Source organism: Lipophrys pholis (genome assembly GCF_963383615.2).
Source record: "Lipophrys pholis genome assembly, chromosome: 22".
Lineage (NCBI taxonomy): Eukaryota > Metazoa > Chordata > Actinopteri > Blenniiformes > Blenniidae > Lipophrys > Lipophrys pholis.
Genome location: NC_137644.1, coordinates 3,324,824 through 3,344,985, shown reverse-complemented (window position 1 = coordinate 3,344,985; position 20,162 = coordinate 3,324,824). Strand labels below are relative to the sequence as shown.

The 20,162-nt window shown below is 46.1% G+C and overlaps 1 protein-coding gene across 1 annotated transcript in view; it reads left to right on the top strand.

The window, feature by feature from the left end:
- anks1b (ankyrin repeat and sterile alpha motif domain containing 1B) overlaps window positions 1–20,162 on the top strand; it is a gene marked incomplete at its 5' end in the record, with an annotated part of 204,047 nt that overhangs the window by 55,510 nt on the left and 128,375 nt on the right. The window contains 5 exons of the mRNA XM_080491747.1: window positions 1,176–1,319; window positions 11,260–11,335; window positions 13,626–13,727; window positions 14,145–14,267; window positions 17,819–18,015. Of these exons, the coding sequence (XP_080347873.1) occupies window positions 1,176–1,319; window positions 11,260–11,335; window positions 13,626–13,727; window positions 14,145–14,267; window positions 17,819–18,015 (642 nt within the window). The remainder of the gene's footprint in view (window positions 1–1,175; window positions 1,320–11,259; window positions 11,336–13,625; window positions 13,728–14,144; window positions 14,268–17,818; window positions 18,016–20,162) is intronic.

The following is a 20,162-nucleotide window of genomic DNA, read 5'->3' as shown; positions in this document are numbered from 1 at the left end:
ACACACACACACACACACACACACACACACACACACACACACACACACACACACACACACACACACACACACACACACACCCAGCGAGAAGTGAGCACTACAAACAGAGTGATGTTCAAACACAGTCTCACTCTCTGTGAGGCGGCGAGTAATTTCAGCAAAGCCGTTCAGGTTCGTCTGAGTGTCGATAAATAATTCATGAAGCTTGTTCTCTCTCTCTCTCTCTCTCTCTCTCTCTCTCTCTCTCTCTCTCTCTCTCTCTCTCTGCATACTAATGAAGGGAAATCCCTCTGGTGGAGCTGCTGCAACAGAACACAGGGCAAAAGTTTAAACACACACACACACACACACACACACACACACACACACACACACACACACACACACACACACACACACACACACACAGTTATAGGGTTAGTGTGTGCTCAAACGATCGCTCAGCTGATTGATCAGACGTCTGATACGACGACTTAACGACCATCAAGTCCTCCTGAACCAGTTGGTAAAGAATAAAAACAATCTGCTGGTTTTCTGCGTGTTTCCACTGGACTGTCGTCCTCCACCTGATATCCACACCCCCCGAGTGTGATCACTTAATCAGCTCGTCCGTTCACTGAGCTTCCTGTTGCTGAAAACTGAACGTTTTCAAAATGGTGTCGACAGTGGAACGTTTTAAAAACGCTGGATTCTCCGTGTGAACAAGGAAACTCTGCAAACAGGGTTAACAAAGATGCCAGAGTGTTTATTTCCTCCAGTCCTTCATCCATCCTCACATCTCCTACAAACACCAGGCGCCTCCTGACTGGACCTTTTGAAGGACAGAACCAAACCTGTGGGACCAGGTTCTGAATGTGTGTGGACAATAAAAGATCTGTGGGAGGAGTCAAAGGGAGGGCCTACCTTGATTGGGATTGGCTAAACCCCCGATGACACTATATAGGGTTTGATCTCTGATTGGCTGGTTGGAGCAACTTTTTAAAACCTGAAACAAGCCAGGGACAGAGAGGACAGACTGTCTTTACTTCTGGGACGTCAGTCCAGGTATGGGGACGAGTAGTACTGCTGGAGAACCTTTCAGCGGAGACATCCAACCTGGCAGCTTTGTGTTCCTGGTTCTGCAGGTGGAGGAAGCTGAGTCGTGTGTCTGACGCTCGCTCTGTTTCTGTTCTCAGGTGGTGCGCATGCTGGTGAGCGCTCACCCCAACCTGATGAGCAGCCACACCCGCCTCCACACGCCGCTCCACCTGGCCGCCCGCAACGGACACCACAGCGCCGTCCAGACGCTGCTGGACGCCGGCATGGACGTCAACTGCGTGGTGAGAAGGGTTCCTGGGTTCCTGCTTCACATTCTCCTGGACAACAATAAGTCTTGTTTTTTCTCGGGGAAGCCCCGCCCCTTTTCCACTGTTCAATCCGTCACGGATGCAGAGTGAATCTTTCAACCTGCTCATGTCCAGATTGATGTCGGATTGTGAAGTAACTCTGTGATCACATTGGATTGTAGTTTGAGACCCGACAGAACAGAGCAACAAAATGTGTTTCTGGAATGTTTGGTCTCAGGCCTCGTCTCCATGGAGACGGAGACGGAGATGGAGATGGAGCATTTTCAAAAAGTTGTGTTTGCAGTGGCTCCGAGCGTCGTGTTGTGTTAACGGACCCCAAAACACAACGAAATGTTTACGTTTTCACTTGGAATCGTTGTTATTGGGCCTCCGTTTCAAGTCTCAGTCTGACTTCAGGTTTTTTGCCCTCAGTCGAGACTTGCAGGCTTTTCTCTGTCCGTCAGTCCTGTAATGTTTGGTTTGAAATCACTGTGCTCTGATCTGGGCTACGAGATGTGATGAAGGTTTATATCTCGGGATGAAGCGCAGATCAGAAACCAGTTCCCAGCCTCGTCCCGGTCCTGCCGAGTGGAGGAACATCGCAGTGTTTGTCCCCCAGGGTTTGGCTTCACAGGGACGTTTTTGGAAAGTCAGATCAGAACTCTTCGTCTTTTCTTAGAGATAAACAGATTGCAACCTTTAGAAGAAACGTGAGGAACCCAAACTCCTGCTGCTTAGACCTCGATTCATCAGTGTCCCACTGCACCAGTGAAACCGAAACACCGGACAGTGAAGCACCATTTTATAATATTATTATTAAATATATAAAAATATTTACTATTGAATGTGTTATCTGAGCTGATATTCAGTGCATGTTACTGATACTGCTGTGAGTTTAGAAAGTTTCTCTCTCCGTCCTGATGATGTCTTTCGTCCTCGTCGCTGGCGAGTCTCTGAGACGCTGCGGCTTCCGTGCTTTTTCACCAGAGAGTCTGACTGACAGGCTGACGTACTCTATGGAGTGTTTCTCTAGTCCTGTGTGTGAGGAGCACGTTCTGAGGTCTGACCCTCCAAAGGCTTGGTGGTGGCGGCCATGAATTATTGATCAGGAGAAACATTGAGAGAGGAGGAGGAGGAGGAGGAGGAAGAGTACAGGGTGTTCCCGAGCGTTCTTGGTTTCCTCCTTTTCTCCTCCTTAGAGTTTCAGCCTCACTGAAGAAAACATAAATACTGAATGTTATTGGTCGTCTAACGTTTAAACAATAACCAGCGAGTAGCAGCGAGTCCAGATGTTCCTTAGTTCAATGGAAAAGCAGCAAATCTCCTGATTTAACTAAATTTAAACAATTTGAATAATATGACAGACATTCTTCTTCTTCCTCTTCCTATTCTTCTTCTACTTCTTCTTCTTTCTCTTCTTCTTCTTTTTCCTCTTCCTCTTCCTCTTCTTCTTCCTCTTCTTCTTCTTCTTCTTCTTCTTCTTCTTCTTCTTCTTCTTCTTCTTCTTCTTCTTCTTCTTCTTCTTCTTCTTCTTCCTCTTCTCCTTCTTCTACGCAGCCAGACTTTGCTGCCTCCCAGAACCCTGTCCTCTTTCTCTCCAGATGATTGTGAACCATCTGTCTTCAGTCTGTTTCTCCATTGTGGTTAAGTTGATCCAGGGAAAACCTTTAAAGACGGTTTCTGTCTAGATAAGCTGGATGTGTTGTGTTTCTTATGAAGGATGATGAATCTGGCAGCTGGTCTCAGTGAGTCTCATGTTGGCTGAAGGCGTCAGGACTTGTTTCATTATGATGTTGATGAATACAAACGTCACATTGTAAAGAAGTGAAAAAATCACCTGTGATCCTTAAATAACTTCATATAACACCTGCTGACTCAGCAAGTATCGCACAACAATAAAAACAGGTCAGGAGGACGTGTTGAGGTCAGATCGAGGTCAGTTTGCTGCTTTTAGCAGATGACATCACTGCTGTTTATAGATGGCATCACTGCTGTTTATAGATGACATCACTGCTGTTTATAGATGACATCACTGATGTTTATAGATGACATCACTGATGTTTTTAGATGACATCACTGACTATAGATGACTTCACTGATGTTTATAGATGACATCACTGACTATAGATGACATCACTGATGTTTATAGATGACATCACTGCTGTTTATAGATGACATCACTGATGTTTATAGATGACATCACTGATGTTTATAGATGACATCACTGATGTTTATAGATGACATCACTGATGTTTACAGATGACATTACTGATGTTGACAGATGACATCACTGATGCTTATAGATGGGGTCACTGATGTTTATAAATGACGTCACTCAGGTTTATAAAGTAAGTATTTGAAGGGGCTTGGAGGTATTTGAAGGTATTTGAAGGTAGAAACAATCCCAGTAGAGGAGCGTACAGGTGACTGACTGTTGTCTTTGTCTCTGGATCATCAAGCTTTGCTTCCGTCACACACTTACTTGTTTACATCACCTGCTGGGGCTTTAGTGTCACACTGAGGTTCTTTATTTAATCAGTACTGTTTGGAGCTCATAAAGTATTTCAAAGCTCAGACACCGAGTCTGAATGGAGTACCAGGACAGTTCTGCTGAGAAGCTGTAACAACAGGGAACAGTCAATATCAGAGTCTAGTTATTAAACACGAGGCTTTAATCCTTTGAAACAAACTTCTTTTCCTGCTCGACCTAAATATAAACTAGCTACAGGTTTTGGATCTACGAGGTTCAAACTGTAGAACTTTACCTCTGCTGTTGCCAGGAATCTGATGAGTCAGCGTTTGTTTGCAGTAAAGACATATGGAAGGACAGACGCTGTTTTCATCTTTCTCTGGCTCAGTAAGGGAACAAGCCGTATGTGGAGGAATAAAGAGAATTTCTGTTGTGCTGTGAAACACTGTGGAGGATCAGTGACTGCAGGAAAACAAAGCCAGAAAACACTGTTCAGACGGGGACTCCAGAAGATCCTCAGATCCCTCGAAGAGCTGCGACTCTGAGCGGAACGCTCCTTTGTTTGGAATCAGTTTGACCTGCTGGAAGCTCAGAGACTCTCGACAAGAATCTGCACGACTCAGCGATGATCAGCATGACTCAGTGAGGATCTGCATGACTCAGCGATGATCTGCATGACTCAGTGAGGATCTGCACGACTCAGCGATGATCTGCATGACTCAGCGATGATCAGCATGACTCAGTGAGGATCTGCATGACTCAGCGATGATCTGCATGACTCAGTGAGGATCTCCATGACTCAGCGAGAATCTGCACGACTCAGCAAGAATCTGCACGACTCAGCGATGATCTGCATGACTCAGTGAGGATCTGCATGACTCAATGATGATCTGCATGACTCAACAAGAATCTGCACGACTCAGCGATGATCTGCATGACCCAGCAAGAATCTGCATGACTCAGCGATGATCTGCATAACTCAGTGAGGATCTGCATGACTCAGCGATGATCTGCATGACTCAGCAAGAATCTGCATGACTCAGCGATGATCAGCATGACTCAGTGAGGATCTGCATGACTCAGCGATGATCTGCATGACTCAGTGAGGATCTGCATGACTCAGCGAGAATCTGCACGACTCAGCAAGAATCTGCATGACTCAGTGAGGATCTGCATGACTCAGTGATGATCTGCATGACTCAACAAGAATCTGCACGACTCAGCGATGATCTGCATGACTCAGCAAGAATCTGCATGACTCAGCGATGATCTGCATGACTCAGTGAGGATCTGCATGACTCAGCGATGATCTGTATGACTCAGCAAGAATCTGCATGACTCAGTGATGATCTGCATGACTCGGCAACACTGCACCCATCTTCACACCGTGCACGACCATATCTGAGTGTGCACGTGAAGATCACGGCTCTGCTGCCCTGCAGGGATTTGGCTTCGAGCTCCGTGTGTCGCTTTAATATGAACGCTGCTCCACGGAGCTCATTTCCTCAAAGAAGCTACATTCACATACATGTACATGTTCTAGTCCTGAATATATATCATTCAACTTTTCTAAAATCTTAAAAAAATTCAAAGAAATTCTTTATAAAGAAAATCAAGTTACAAACACAAGAATGTCCACATTGTCTTCTTAGATATTCTAAACATTTAAAGATTTAAAAGTTATGAAATGGAACAATAAGAAATGCTGAATCCTCTCCCAATATAATGTCAATTTCCCACATGTAAATAATGGAGGTCAGCAGCAACACGGTCAAAAGTTGAGTCCACTCTGCTGTCACAGTGAACGCTGGTCATTTTTTAATGGAGAGCAGAAGGTGGAGCAGTGATTCTGGACAGGTGGTGTTCATAATAATAAGCTGACTCAAAGCGCATACAGAGACCATTATTCACTCACAACAGTCCCACCAGTGATGCTAAGCTATGTTATAGCCACAGCTGCCCTGGGGCTGCTGACAGAGGTGTGGCTGCGGTAACGCCAACGCCCCCATGTGCATAAAGTGCCTTGCCCAATGACACAATGGGCAAGGGAGTTTGATAGAGTGGGATTCGAACCACCAAACTTCTGATTATTGGACGCCCGACTCTACCGCTGAGCCACCATCGCCCGTGTTCATGTGCTGCGAGGAGAAAGGAACTGGAACTGCTCCAGCCTCCTTAGAGCAGAAAGGAACTACTCCACCCTCCTGAGAACAGAAGAAACTGCTCCACCCTTATCAGAGCAGAAAGGAACGGCTCCACCCTCCTGAGAAGAGAAAGGAACTGCGCCACTCTCTTCAGAGCAGAAAGGAACTGCTCCACCCTCCTGAGAGCAAAACAGAACTACTCCACCCTCCTTAGAGCAGAAAGGATCTTCTCCACCCTCCTGAGAGCAGAACAGAACTACTCCACCCTCCTGAGAGCAGAAAGGAACTGCTCCACCCTCCCGAGGGCAGAACAAAACTGCTCCACCCTCTTGAGACCAGAACGGAACTGCGCCACCCTCCTGAGAGCAGAAAGGAATTTCTCCACCCTGCTGAGAGCAGAACAGAATTTCTCCACCCTCCTGAGACCAGAACGGATCAACTATCTGCAAGTGTGAGACTCACCTACGTTAAACCTGTTCCTGTTGGCGCTGCATCCACAGAATTCACACAATCCACAGAATTCACACAATCCACAGCATTCACACAATCCACAGCATTCACACTGTCCACAGCATTCACACAATCCACAGCGTTCACACCGTCCGCAGCATTCACACTGTCCACAGCGTTCACTCTGTCCACAGTGGTCTTCTGGAACAATCCGTCCTGATTCGCTCAGCTAAACACTGAGTAACCAGCAGAGCTCAGAATGAACCGCAGCGATGATTCTGATGGATGTAGAGTCATGTACATCCATCCATCCATCCATCCATCCATCCATCCATCCATCCATCCATCCACCCATCATCCATAAATAGATAGATCGATTTACTTTATTGATCCCTGGAGGGAAATCCAAATGTCACAGCAGCGAGGTACAGAGCACATATACAAACATAATATGATAAAAGCTCATTAGAAACTACAGGTAGTAATAAATATATTCAAAAATTTGAAGAATATATATAGTTAAAACCAAACACTGCATGTGCAAATATAACTATGAACACATCACATATAATCATACACATATAAAAATGGTTTGTGCAGCTTTAGCAGCGTCGGAGGCAGAGATTAGTTCAGTGAGGATCCGGGAGCAGAAGTAGAAGATTATAGAGTCTGATGGACGGAGGAAGGGAGGACCTCCTTCTTTTACACAGCGAGGCTGAAGCTGCTCTTCAGGTTGGTAGGTTCAGTGTTTCATGCAGTGGATGGGAGACTTAGCCAACGTTCTGTCTTCAGCCTCCTCCTGCAGAGAGACGAGTTTTGCCTTGATGCCTGCACCCCAGCACACCACAGTGAAGCTGATGGTACCTGCACCAACGGACTGGTAGAACATCTGGAGCATCTTACTGCAGACATTGAAGGACCTGGGTCTCCGTAGGAAGTGGAGTCAACTCCGGCCCTTCTTGTAGACGACCTCTGTTGGTGGACCACACCGCTTCATTGTCCAAGTGGACGTCTTAATATTTATAGTATATGATGACACGATGTCCATGTCTGCCTCACAGTCTGAACAGTCTGAACAGAGTCTGAACAGAGTTTGAACAGAGTCTGAACAGAGTTTGAACAGAGTCTGAACAGAGTCTGAACAGTCTGAACAGTCTGAACAGTTTGAACAGTCTGAACAGTCTGAACAGAGTCTGAACAGTCTGAACAGTCTGAACAGTTTGAACAGTCTGAACAGTCTGAACAGAGTCTGAACAGTCTGAACAGTCTGAACAGTCTGAACAGTTTGAACAGTCTGAACAGTCTGAAGAGAGTCTGAACAGTCTGAACAGTCTAAACAGAGTCTGAACAGTCTAAACAGAGCCTGAACAGAGTCTGAACAGTCTGAACAGAGTCCTGCTGTTCCCTTCCTGTCTGTGACGAGCTGCTTTCAGTCCGTCAACGTTTCAGCGCTTCAACCTGAAACAGAAAGTCGTCTGCTTTTCTATTCCAGGAAACTCTTTGAGAGCAGGAATCGCCTTCCTTGTTTCCTCGTGACATCAGTGTGTGATCACCATGGGAAACAGGACAGGAAGTGGTATCGGAGGTTTCAGAGGGCAGCTGGGGGGGCCGTGGGGGGGCTCTTCCTGCGCTTTCTCCCTCCCCTCACTCATTCACACGGCGGTTTGATTCACTCTCAGGAGCAACACATGAGCGAAACAGCTGCTTTGTCTTTGGATTCACACCTGCAGCAGTTTCCCCAGACACACCTTGGAGATTGACCTTTGACCTTTGACCTCAGAGGAGAAGGAGAAGCTGCACCTGGAGAGTCGGGCTTCACTCCACCGTCAGTGTGTCTCCGTGGTGACGTTTCAGTTTGAGACGAAGCAGACACACCGCAGTAAGTTGACGTCACGCTGGTGCATCGGGGTAACACCACGGCAACGCCACGGCAAAACGCCACGGCAACGCCACGGCAACGCCATGTCCAGATCGTCTGTCTTCATTGTGTGTGTGTGTGTGTGTGTGTGTGTGTGTGTGTGTGTGTGTGTGTGTGTGTGTGTGTGTGTGTGTGTGTGTGTGTGTGTGTGGACATTGTAGGATGAACAGGATGAGCAGAAACATCATGGTCACAGGAGCTCTGCTGCAGGAACTGCATTAACCCTTCACACCCCAAGCTTTGAAATCGCCGAAAACTGTAAAATACATTTGTTTTTCTAGATTTTTTAGATTTTTTTTTTTTAATTTAGTGGCTTTTAAAAAACACTGCTAAACAAATTTTAATTCTAATTAAAAATGACAAACAAAAAAAAACCCCTTATTTTTACTCTGAAACACCAAACCTGTCTCAGTTCCTTTCAGTTCCGGCCTGCAGCTGCTCTGGAGCTCTAATGAAACTGATGATGTAGTTTTCATAGGGGTCCTCGAGGGTCTTAGGAGGTCTTGGGGGTTCTATAGGAGGTCTAGAGGGGGCTCTTGAGGTTCTACTGGAGGTCTGGGGGGGGGGTGGGTTCTAGAGGGTCTTAGGAGGTCGGGGGGGGAGGGGGCTAGAGGTTCTACAGGAGGTCTAGAGGGGTTTCTAGAGAGTCTTCAGGAGGTCTAGAGGGTCTGCAGGTGGTCTAGAGGGGGTTCTAGAGAGCCTTAGCAGGTCGGGGGGATTTCTAGAGGTTCCGCATGAGGTCTGCAGGGGTTTCTAGAGAGTCTTCAGGAGGTCTAGAGGGTCTGCACTAGGTCTAGAGGGGGTTTTGGAGAGTCTAGAGGACTCTGTTAGAGCGAGGTGGGCTGCCGGGACGTAGCAGCGGAGTGGCCTGGTGGTCTCGGTCCGGCCTGAGTCACGGTTCCACAGGAAGCGACTGATAAAGTGATAATTGAAGACGATTCCTGGACGTTTCAGCGACGATCCCGAGACGACAAGCCGCCGTGAGACATCAACGCTAAACATGTAGCCGCTAGCGCGAAGGCCCATGCTAACATCCAGATTGTGGGTCGTGCTCCATTCAAATGAAACCTTCAAAATAATAGCAGACAAAACGAAGTACATCAGTTTATCCATTCATCTGCTTCTTATATCAAATACTGTGATTTAAATACATTAAGGATCAATGGATTAACGGGATTATTATTAATATCTAATAACTGAGAAAGACGTGTGAACGGTGACGTTCCCTTTTCCACACTGCTGAGTTCCACATCATAATCTATATTAATGAATTAATATAATAACAGATAAAATCATCGGCATAACGACTGACTTTTTTTGGATGTCTGAAGACACATGTGCAGCGGACAAACAATATCGTCAGTTATTTTACCAGAGGGACAAAAACCAAAGCTGTTATTCGTCTCTCAGCATCTCGGTGTCTCTTTTATTAGATCAACATTAGTTTTGAGGTTCCTGAACTTATTGTGAAGTTTCTGTAGTTCTCTGTGAACTTTACATTTTCGGTACAAACCCCACTAGAAGACACCCGCTGGCTTTAAATGAGGCTATTTTTCATACTGCCGGAGTGAAAGATGATTAAACCAGATGCTTCTTTGAGGTTTTTATTATTTTTATTATTGTGGCTCTCCAGTGATTCTGTCCTGAACGTGTCCTTGTCAAGCCGTTATCTCTGCTCTGATCTGGATCCTGCCGTCTTCCTCGCCTCGCTGGTTTCCCCGTGTTGCATCAGGTCTGTAATTTCCCGGCGGGTCAGACTGGAGTCTGGCGGCCGGCGTGGCGTCGTTAAACCCGGGACGCGTCCCGAGCCCCTCCCCTCTGCTCGTGTAACGGGCGGAAACCAGTGTGTTTTAACCTGTCATCCATCAGAGTGACTGCGATTGGTTTATTCTATCGTTTTATTTCAGCTGTTAACAAACTGGGTTTACTCTAATGTATTCTGTGCTCAAATTCACTTCAAACATATAGGAACTGAAGTTTCAAGCACAATTTGTGCTGATGTGTTGATTATAGCCTCCAGGTAAATTTTCTTTTATCAGATTTTAATAAATATTCTCATATTTTGAGATCTTTTATTTTTTAGTTCCATGACGAATACATGGGAAAGTTTTCCAGCTTGAATTAAATGTTTGGAAAAGCATATTTTTTCTGAGTGTCCAACCTTTTATGAGATGAAAGTTTATTCATCAGGATATGATGGAACGTTCCTCCAGTTCTCCAGCGAACAGCCTCGAGCCGCCGGCTCAGTTTCAACTTTAGTCTAAGAAATATCAGGAAAACTCCAATGTTTTCTCTTTTACTGACTCCTGTTTCTGCTGGTTTTCTATTTACATCTATTTGTATTTAATTTGACCAAATCTCGTGTTTGACTCTCTGCCGATGATACTCTGATATTTACATCCAAACCCGAGCTCCTTCATATTCATGGTATATCCTGAAAAATACAATCTTTTATATTCTACTCTACTTTTTTGGAGATCCATAAAACTTTCCTGAGCTGAACAAGCTAACTGCCTGGTCACACTAATACCACTCGGTGCCAGCAGGTGGCACATTGAGCCTGTTAGAAACTTCCTGCAGACTATTCTGGCACAAATTAAAACCCTTGACTGAGTAACTGTGACTCACTGCTGCCACCCAGTGTACAGAAGTGGTAGATATCTTAATGTACCTTAATCAGTGTGTTTGTCTGCTGTTTTTAACTTGATAAAGAGCTTTAATATGACCCCCCCCTCTCCTTCTCTCCCCCCCCCCCTCTCTCTCTCTCTCTCTCACCCTCTCTCTCTCTCTCCCTCTCTCTCTTTCTCCCTCTCTCCCTCTCTCTCCCTCTCGCCCTCTCTCCTCTCTCTCCCTCTCGCCCTCTCTCTCTCTCCCTCTCTTTTTCCCTCTCGCCCTCTCTCCCCCTCTCTCTCTCTCTCCCTCTCGCTCTCTCTCTCTCCCCCCCACCCCCAGACGGAGAATGGCAGTGCCCTCCATGAAGCTGCTCTCTTTGGGAAGATGGATGTAGTTCGCCTCCTGCTGGACTCAGGTGAGTCTCGAAATACTGTCCAGCGTTTTGGTTCTTCCTCCACCTCGTGGGTTTAATTTGCCCTCCGGTGAACTTCAGGCGTCTGTCAGCTGCTCTGGCCTCCCGTCGTGAGAGAATGCTCCACTTCCAGCCTCGTCGTTGGGTTTGTGTTCAGTTAGACCAGCAGGACGTTTACTTTATGTGTGTGGATCAGGTGACGATCAGGTCCGAGGTTTTATAGACAAGAAGTGAACTGATGAGACTGAACAAGTAGAGGACCTGCTCGTGTTGACAGTTGAAGGGGAGAATTATCAGCGCGGAGATCAGATGTGAGAATAACAAAGCTCGAGTCAGTGAACGGAGTGTGGACGTCGCTGTCCTCCCCCCGCCGGGCTCCTCCGGTGCTTCCTGTTTCCTGCAGGACTTCCTCTGTCCCTCTGGCCTTCGTTAACATCCTGCGTCATCGAGAAGTCGTTCTGCTTTCTAAACTCTCGCCTCACGGTGGAGGCCAGGGGGCGGCGCTGCTCAGCTTCTCTTAGGTACCCCGTTAGCATGTACTCATTTTGGACAGTAATCCTGTAGTTTCTCAGGTATAAACGGAGAAAACCTTCTCAATACAAAGTAAACTCGATTATCTAGCAGCAAAGAGCTTCAGCCATTGCTGCTTCTTAATAATAAATCACTACACCACCTGATGGTGCAAACTGGTATTGCAGGAATTAACCGGCTGAGGCGAACACGCTGGTTTACAAAGTTATGAAAAGCAAGAACACGGCAGTGAAATGTGCAAATGACAAGCCCAAAGACCAAAAACACCTTCAGTCATGTTCAGACGTGTTTCTTTCCCGTCGATATTCATTTAGCCTTCATTCAGAAGTGGCAGCGCGACGCAGAGCGATTATTTTACTGAATCCGATTCATGAGCACAAGATCACATGAAACCTTCAGATATAAAATAATAATCCCCCCAAAAAGAAAATCTTCAAATGTTCATTGTGAATACATTAAAGTTTCTGAATTCAAATAACGGCAATTTCAGCCTGTAACCATTGGTATCATGCCTCTTGCAGAATTTAGGGGAAAGTGATCATCTCCGCTGTGCAACTTCTATTTTCTCTTCAGAATTATGGCTGCAAATCATCCAACAATTAGCATTTGCTTTCTGTGGTAATTTGAGCGAAAGACCTGAACGCCTGTCGCTGACATTCTTTCTCTTCTGGCTGATTTTGACTGAACAATGTAGATTCTCTGTTTAAACAACCATATTTTAAAAAAAAAGAATTTTTACAAATCTACCTTGACAGTAAGGCTTTCATGCAAATTTGTTTTTTAGCAACAAAGTCATTTTCACAAAGTCATGATGTAAACAAGAGCGGTTCCTTCAGCAGGCTCGTTGTTGGCCAACAGGCTTTTTATTTGGCAAAATGTGACAAAGTGTGACAAAGTGTGACAAAGTGTGACAAAGTGTGACAAAGTGTGACAAAGTGTGACCGCTGCTTATTACCACCTGACTGTGACAGTGATGTCTCACTCTATGCCGACGATACTGTCATATACACACCAGAACCCGATCGTCTCCAAACACTGAGCCTCAATCAGATCAGATCTGCTGACTTATTCAATTCAAATCTTAGATTCCTGTTTGGCCGCAGGTAGAAACAGAATAAACCTAGAGCTGCACTCGGTAGAGCACAGATTCACCAACGCCACATTTGTTTGCAGAACCGAATAATCGTTCCGAGCATGTTAGCAATTAGCTCATATCGATGCTAACCAGGTAGCTCAGGGAGCTACATCACTGTGAATCACTGAGCAGGGAGCGTCTCCATGACAACAGACGCTGATCTCCTGTGATCTCCTCCATGAGGTGCCTCTCTCATCTGCTTTGTGTGGGAAACGTTTTGGGGATTTATTCAGAAACATTTAGCCGCTAACGTCACAAAATCTAATGGATTGGTCCTCGGATGATGGCAAATCCTCCCTAAAGCTTTCATGCAATTTGGGTGATAATGTTTTGCAAAAAATTCATAAAATACATACAAACCAATAAATAAATACACACAGACAAATTTGAAACCTTTGCCTGACAATTCTTGGCGAAAGTAATGAGAATCCAGAGTCTTGACATGATAGTTACTCCTCACTCTGTGTGTGTTTGGTCTTTTTGGCCACAGACAGTTTCTAATGTGACGTTTTAGTCTCCGTCCTGAATTCAGGTGTGTGTGTGTGTGTGTGTGTGTGTGTGTGTGTGTGTGTGTGTGTGTGTGTGTGTGTGTGTGTGTGTGTGTGTCTGTGTGTGTGTGTGTTTCAGGTATCGACACAGATCTGACAGACATCCGGGGCAGGACGGCTCTGGAGATCCTGAGAGAACATCCTGCAGCCAAGTCCCAGCAGATCACGGCTCTGATTCAAGGTACGAGACGCTTTAAAGCCGGCGGCTCGCTGCTGCTGGAGGACAGAGGGACAGACAGTACAGACGGTACCTCTCGTCCTGCATCTCCTCTCTCCTTCTCTTTCTCTCATCCTGCGTCTCCTCTGATCCTGTGGAGTTGAGAAGGGTGAGGAAGGTGAGGAAGGTGATTAAGTGAGGAGGGTGAAGAAGTTGAGGAGGTGAGGAGGGTGAGGAGGTAAGGCAGGTGAGGAGGTGAGGTGAGGAGGTGAGGTGAGGAGGTGAGGTGAGGAGGGTGAGGTGAGCAGGGTGAGGAGGGTGAGCGGTGAGAGCAGCCACATCCATCCAGTCAAATCCGTCTGAGATGCTTCTCCTCCTTCTCCTCCGTCACATTTCCTCCACCTCTCTCATAAGTTGCTTTCTCTCTTCTCCTCTCTGCAGAGTACATCATGGAGGAGGTGGAGAAGCGGAGTATCATGGAGGAGCCGGTCCGGAAGTGTCCGATTCCCGCCCCTCGAACCTCCGTCCCCTCACCATCTGCCTCACCCTCCCTCCGTCACAAGAGTGAGTCCACGTCTCTCTAACCGACCTCCATCACACTGTAACTGATCTCCGTCACTCTGTAACTGATCTCCGTCACTCTGTAACTGATCTCCGTCACTCTGTAACTGAACTCTGTCACTCTGTAACTGACCTCCATCACACTGCAACTGACCTCCTTCACGATGCAACTGACATCCATCACACTGTAACTGACCTCCGTCACTCTGTAACTGACCGCCATCACACTGTAACTGACCTCCGTCACTCTATAACGTACCCCCATCACACTGTAACTGACCTCCGTCACTCTGTAACTGACCCCCATCACACTGCTAGTCCATATTGTCTGGACTTGGTACTTTTATTTTGACAGTCACCGTAATAATCCAACTTGATAGTTGTGTGTGTGTGTGTGTGTGTGTGTGTGTGTGTGTGTGTGTGTGTGTGTGTGTGTGTGTGTGTGTGTGTGTGTGTGTGTGTGTGTGTGTGCTTTCAGTGCTAAAACCAACAACAGCAGCAACTTGTGGCCCAACATGAGAACTACATTGTTTTCAGTGTTTCCGCTGTTTCCAAAACGTTGATGTGTAACTGGAGCTTTAGATTCAAGGTGACAAAGAGACATACGAACAATAAGTTGCGTGTGGTTTGTGTGTTCACTTTGTGGCTGTGAGTGACATCGGAGTGCTGAGGCACAGGGAGAACATGTAACCTGAAAGTGAACCGCCGGGTTTGAACCAGCAGCCGTGGTCACCTGATCGCCACTGCCTGAAACCAAACCTCCTCTGCCTCTTGTTGTTTCCTGGATCTCTGCTGGGAGGGAGAAATATTGTCGGTGCCATTGTTTCGTCTATTTCTGGAAGTGAAATCCCAAACACCTCCCCCGGGGCGTCTTGGGACCGCCGGGCACCAAATGAAGAGCGATGATGATTAAAATCGTATTTGCGGCCGGTTATAAAGCAATTATCAGGGATTTAGTGGCTGTAAACACTCCAACAGTAGAACAATGGCTGGAAGCGGCTCAAGATGGCCACCATGTGGAAGAAAAGGAACCAATGACGTTAAAATGATGAGAAATAATCATAAAAACGGAATATTTATTCATTTGTGTTGTGCTGATCTGAGCTGATCAGGTGACATGAGGTGACCTGTCAGGAGTCCAGAGGTCAAACACAAACAGTCACGTTCACATTTGGAGTTTCTGGACTGTGGAATTAAAACCAACCTGGACTCAAACTGTGGACTGTCTCGGTGTGAGGCCATGGTGCGAACCGCTGCACGCCTGTGTGCTGGAGGGCTGCTCTGAGTGTGAACTCACCAGCCTGGGAGAAGTGACCTCTAAAGCCTGGATGGATGCAGCTTCCTCTGGTCCTCTGTGCAGCGCTGCCCCCTGTGGTGTAGAGCCAGTACTGCAGCCAGCTGAGTGCTGCTGATCTCACTGTCTGTCAGCACATCCCATAATGACCTTGATTACCTGGGAGACGCTCATAGGGCTTTTCCACCAACAAGAACCAGGTTCTAGTTCAGGGCCGGTACCAGGACCAGTTCTTAAATGAGCAGCTCCAAAGAACCGGTTCTTTTTCCACCGTTAACGGAGCCAGTGAGAGCTATGTCACTGCGTCACTCCAAAACGTGAAACATCACTGATTTAACCAATTTAGCGCTGACAGTGCTCATCCAGGAACCAGGAGATGGACTGTAACAGTGGTTTAGTCCGGGTCGCTCCATCTAGTCTGACCTGAACCTCTGATGAAAACATTGAGTCTCCTCGTCGCTCTATTGCTGGTTTTATCACGTCCGTCTTGTTTTAGTCCCGAGCCCCGGAGTGGCCATAGAGAAATAAAAAAAAATAATAATAATAGTAATACTACTACTACTACTACTACTACTACTACTACTACTACTACTACTAATAATAATAATAATAATAATAGTAATAAGGTGAATGAGTTTGGGTCTTATTTTTCACCATTCCAACATTCCATAGTGACTTTCTGCTCCTTTCACTTTATTTCTGGACGTGTCTGAATCAAAAGCTTCAACATGGAGGAATGGAGGTGTAGAATGATAGAATGCTGCTCTACAGCCGTTTCCATGGTAACCTCCGTAAACACACTGATTAAAGTTCTCTTTCACATGAAGCCGTTAAAAGGCTCATTTTATACCTATAAACTCCAAGTTTTCATTTACAGTAGTTTGTAGTTTGTTTAGTAGTTCCTGAGGAACCAAAAGTCTGGCTTCATTATAAAGCAGTTCTGTGGAGCGTCTCATAGCGGAGCGCCCCCTGCTGCCTCATGCAGACCTCAGCCTGCGGTCAGAACGTCAAACAAGACCTGGAAGTGAAGTCAGTTACAATGATGTCATGAAAAGCCTGAAAAAAACTGATTCTAGATTCTAGATCCACCAGCTGACGTAGTGTGACAGCAGGAACTCTGCAGCTCAACACTTCAATTAGAACCACGGCTCTGCCATCGCAGATTAAATAATCCCGTTCCCTCGTATTATTAACTTCAGGGAACAACTTATTATATCGTTCCCACTCATTGTTTTTATTTTTTTCTCGATAACCACTCTGGAGCTCCGTGTTCGCTGTAGTTTTCAGAAAGCCGGTTCAGCCTCGCTTCCTTGTAGGTAGTGATAACTCCAGAGATAACTCCAGAGATACCTCCAGAGATAACTCCAGAGATAACTCCAGAGATACCTCCAGAGATACCTCCAGAGATAACTCCAGAGATAACTCCAGAGATAACTCCAGAGATACCTCCAGAGATAACTCCAGAGATAACTCCAGAGATAACTCCAGAGATACCTCCAGAGATACCTCCAGAGATAACTCCAGAGATACCTCCAGAGATAACTCCAGAGATAACTCCAGAGATAACTCCAGAGATACCTCCAGAGATACCTCCAGAGATACCTCCAGAGATAACTCCAGAGATAACTCCAGAGATACCTCCAGAGATAACTCCAGAGATTACTCCGCCCCCAGCTGATGACGCGTCAGATCCCGCTCTGGCCCAGCAAAGAAGTGGGGCCAGCGTAGCACCAGTTTAGCCCCTGTTTGGCCGGGGCTTTGGTGGTAGAAAGACAAAGAACTGGTGCTCAGTCTGGCCCTGGACCAGAACTAGAACCTGGTTCTTTCCGGTGGAAAAGCCCCAGGGAGGTGAGAAGAAGTGATCAGTTTGCTGCTCCAGACTCCCTGAATGAGACGAATCAGCAGAAGAAACAGACGAGGGTTTTTTCAGTTTTTACCTCAGAAAGAAGAATAACCGTCAACCTGGACAAACTCAGTAAAGTTACTTTCATACTTTCAGTCCAGCTGTGCAGGTCCAACCTGCTGACCGACCGTCCTGGTTTGTTTGGTCGTTAGAAGCTTAAACAATGAAGTTTATTGTTAATTTAATGTTTCTGCTCTCGACTTCCTTTCTTGTTATCGTTCTATTCACCGTTGAGCATCATTACTTGTTTAGTAAGAACTAGAAAAGAGAACTAAACGTCAGAGTAAACCCTGAACCCCGAGGCGAAGAGATTCTACCCTCAGTTTGTTGACAGTTTGTTGTGTTTGTCCTCTGAAGATGACGCAGTGACCAGCGAGCTGTCCAAGCTGCTGCACGAGATCAAGAAGTGTCGGGACAGGGATTACTCCTTCGAGGAGCTCTGCCACACCATCTCCTCTCACTCCATGGACAGCTTCAGCAGCGGCCGGCTGTCGGACGAGGAGCGGCCCGATCGACCCGACCGGCCCAACGGCACGCTCACTCGAGGCAGCAAGGTACATGGGAGGTTCAGTGTGTGTGTGTGTGTGTGTGTGTGTGTGTGTGTGTGTGTGTGTGTGTGTGTGTGTGTTTGCAGAAAGACGCTTCTGTTACCTGTTTCTTACCTGTTGGTGCTGAAGTCTGACGATGAAGCTCCGCCGGAACAAACCATGTTTTATTTACTGCTGCTCGTCAATATTCACGATGCACAACAAATTATTTCACCACAACTTCAATAATGTCCAGTTCAGGATTCCCTCAGTGAAATGAATTATTAGAGAAATAATCCGTGTTTCCCTCAGAATCACTTCAAACTTTTAAATATGTCACTAAAAGAAACTTTATGTCAACAAACAGAAGGAACGTCACCGCTGTCTGTGTAGAGTTTGGTAGTGAAGCTGTAACACTGTAGTGAAGCTGTAACATTATAGTGAAGCTATAACACTAGTGAAGCTGTAACACTAGTGAAGCTGTAACACTGTAGTGAAGCTGTAACACTAGTGAAGCTGTAACACTGTAGTGAAGCTGTAACACTGTAGTGAAGCTGTAACACTAGTGAAGCTGTAACACTGTAGTGAAGCTGTAACACTGTAGTGAAGCTGTAACACTAGTGAAGCTGTAACACTAGTGAAGCTATAACACTAGTGAAGCTGTAACACTGTAGTGAAGCTGTAACACTAGTGAAGCTGTAACACTAGTGAAGCTATAACACTAGTGAAGCTGTAACACTGTAGTGAAGCTGTAACACTAGTGAAGCTGTAACACTAGTGAAGCTGTAACACTGTAGTGAAGCTGTAACACTGTAGTGAAGCTGTAACACCAGTGAAGCTGTAACACTAGTGAAGCTGTAACACTAGTGAAGCTGTAACACTGTAGTGAAGCTGTAACACTGTAGTGAAGCTGTAACACCAGTGAAGCTGTAACACTAGTGAAGCTGTAACATTCTCCAGAAGGCTCCAGATCAGACTGTACTGCTTCAGTTTGGACAACAGAGGGCAGCGTCACACAGACTGACAGCTCAGTGCTGCTCAGTACAGCCGTGGAATCACCTGTTAGAGGAACAAACCTCCTCCTCCTCCTCCTCCTCCTCCTCCTCCTCCTCCTCCTCCTCCTCCTCCTCCTCCTCCTCCTCCTCATCCTCTTCTTCATGTGTGTTTTGAATTATAATCATGATTTGTTTTGGAGACATTTGTCTTTCTTCCATTTTGTGCCCTTTTCAAACCACACACACACACACACACACACACACACACACACACACACACACACACACACACACACACACACACACACACACACACACACACACACACACACACACACACACACACACACACACACACACACACACACACACACACACACACCACACACACTCCATGCTGTAATTATCTCGATCTATCTTGTGTAACGTCGTCCCTCTCTATAAGTACTGACCTGTACTCTCTTCACCGTGTGTGTGTGTGTGTGTGTGTGTGTGTGTGTGTGTGTGTGTGTGTGTGTGTGTGTGTGTGTGTGTGTGTGTGTGTGTGTGTGTGTGTGTGTGTGTGTGTGTGTGTGTCGGAGGCCATCAGAGTGTGACTCAGTATGTCTCTTTCACATGAATAAAACATCCAACAGCTCGTAGAAAACATATGTGCTGAAGTCCAATATTGACCCTCCGAGAGGAGATGACTAATTCCTAAGACCTTGATTTAATCCAGGTATTTTCTCCTGACTCCTGATACTGACTAACTCCTGGAACTGTTTCCACCACACAACAATATTCTGCTTTAACATCAAACACCTTCAGGAAATCACCAGAATCACAGAGCCAGTGTCTTGGAGTGAAGGATCCAGACAATAAAGCTTCTGCCGTCCTATGAAATCCTCAGGAGTCTCCAGATGCGCAGACGATCAATAACTGAATCAGGTTGAAGCGTCCTTGAACGCCTCTTGAAAATGGCCCAAATCAAAGATGAATAAAGGTGAAGTGTCCCTGAACGCCTCTCAGACGGTGAACAAACGGAGAGCTGCAGTGGAAGCTGCTGGAATGGCTCTTCTTTCTCTATTATTAGAAGTTCCTTTGCTTTTATTCTGAAGGGATATGAGATCCACTGCTCATATTTCAGACCTGGAATGTTTTGTAACGAGCCTGAAAACACCCGCTCATGTGAGAAACTCG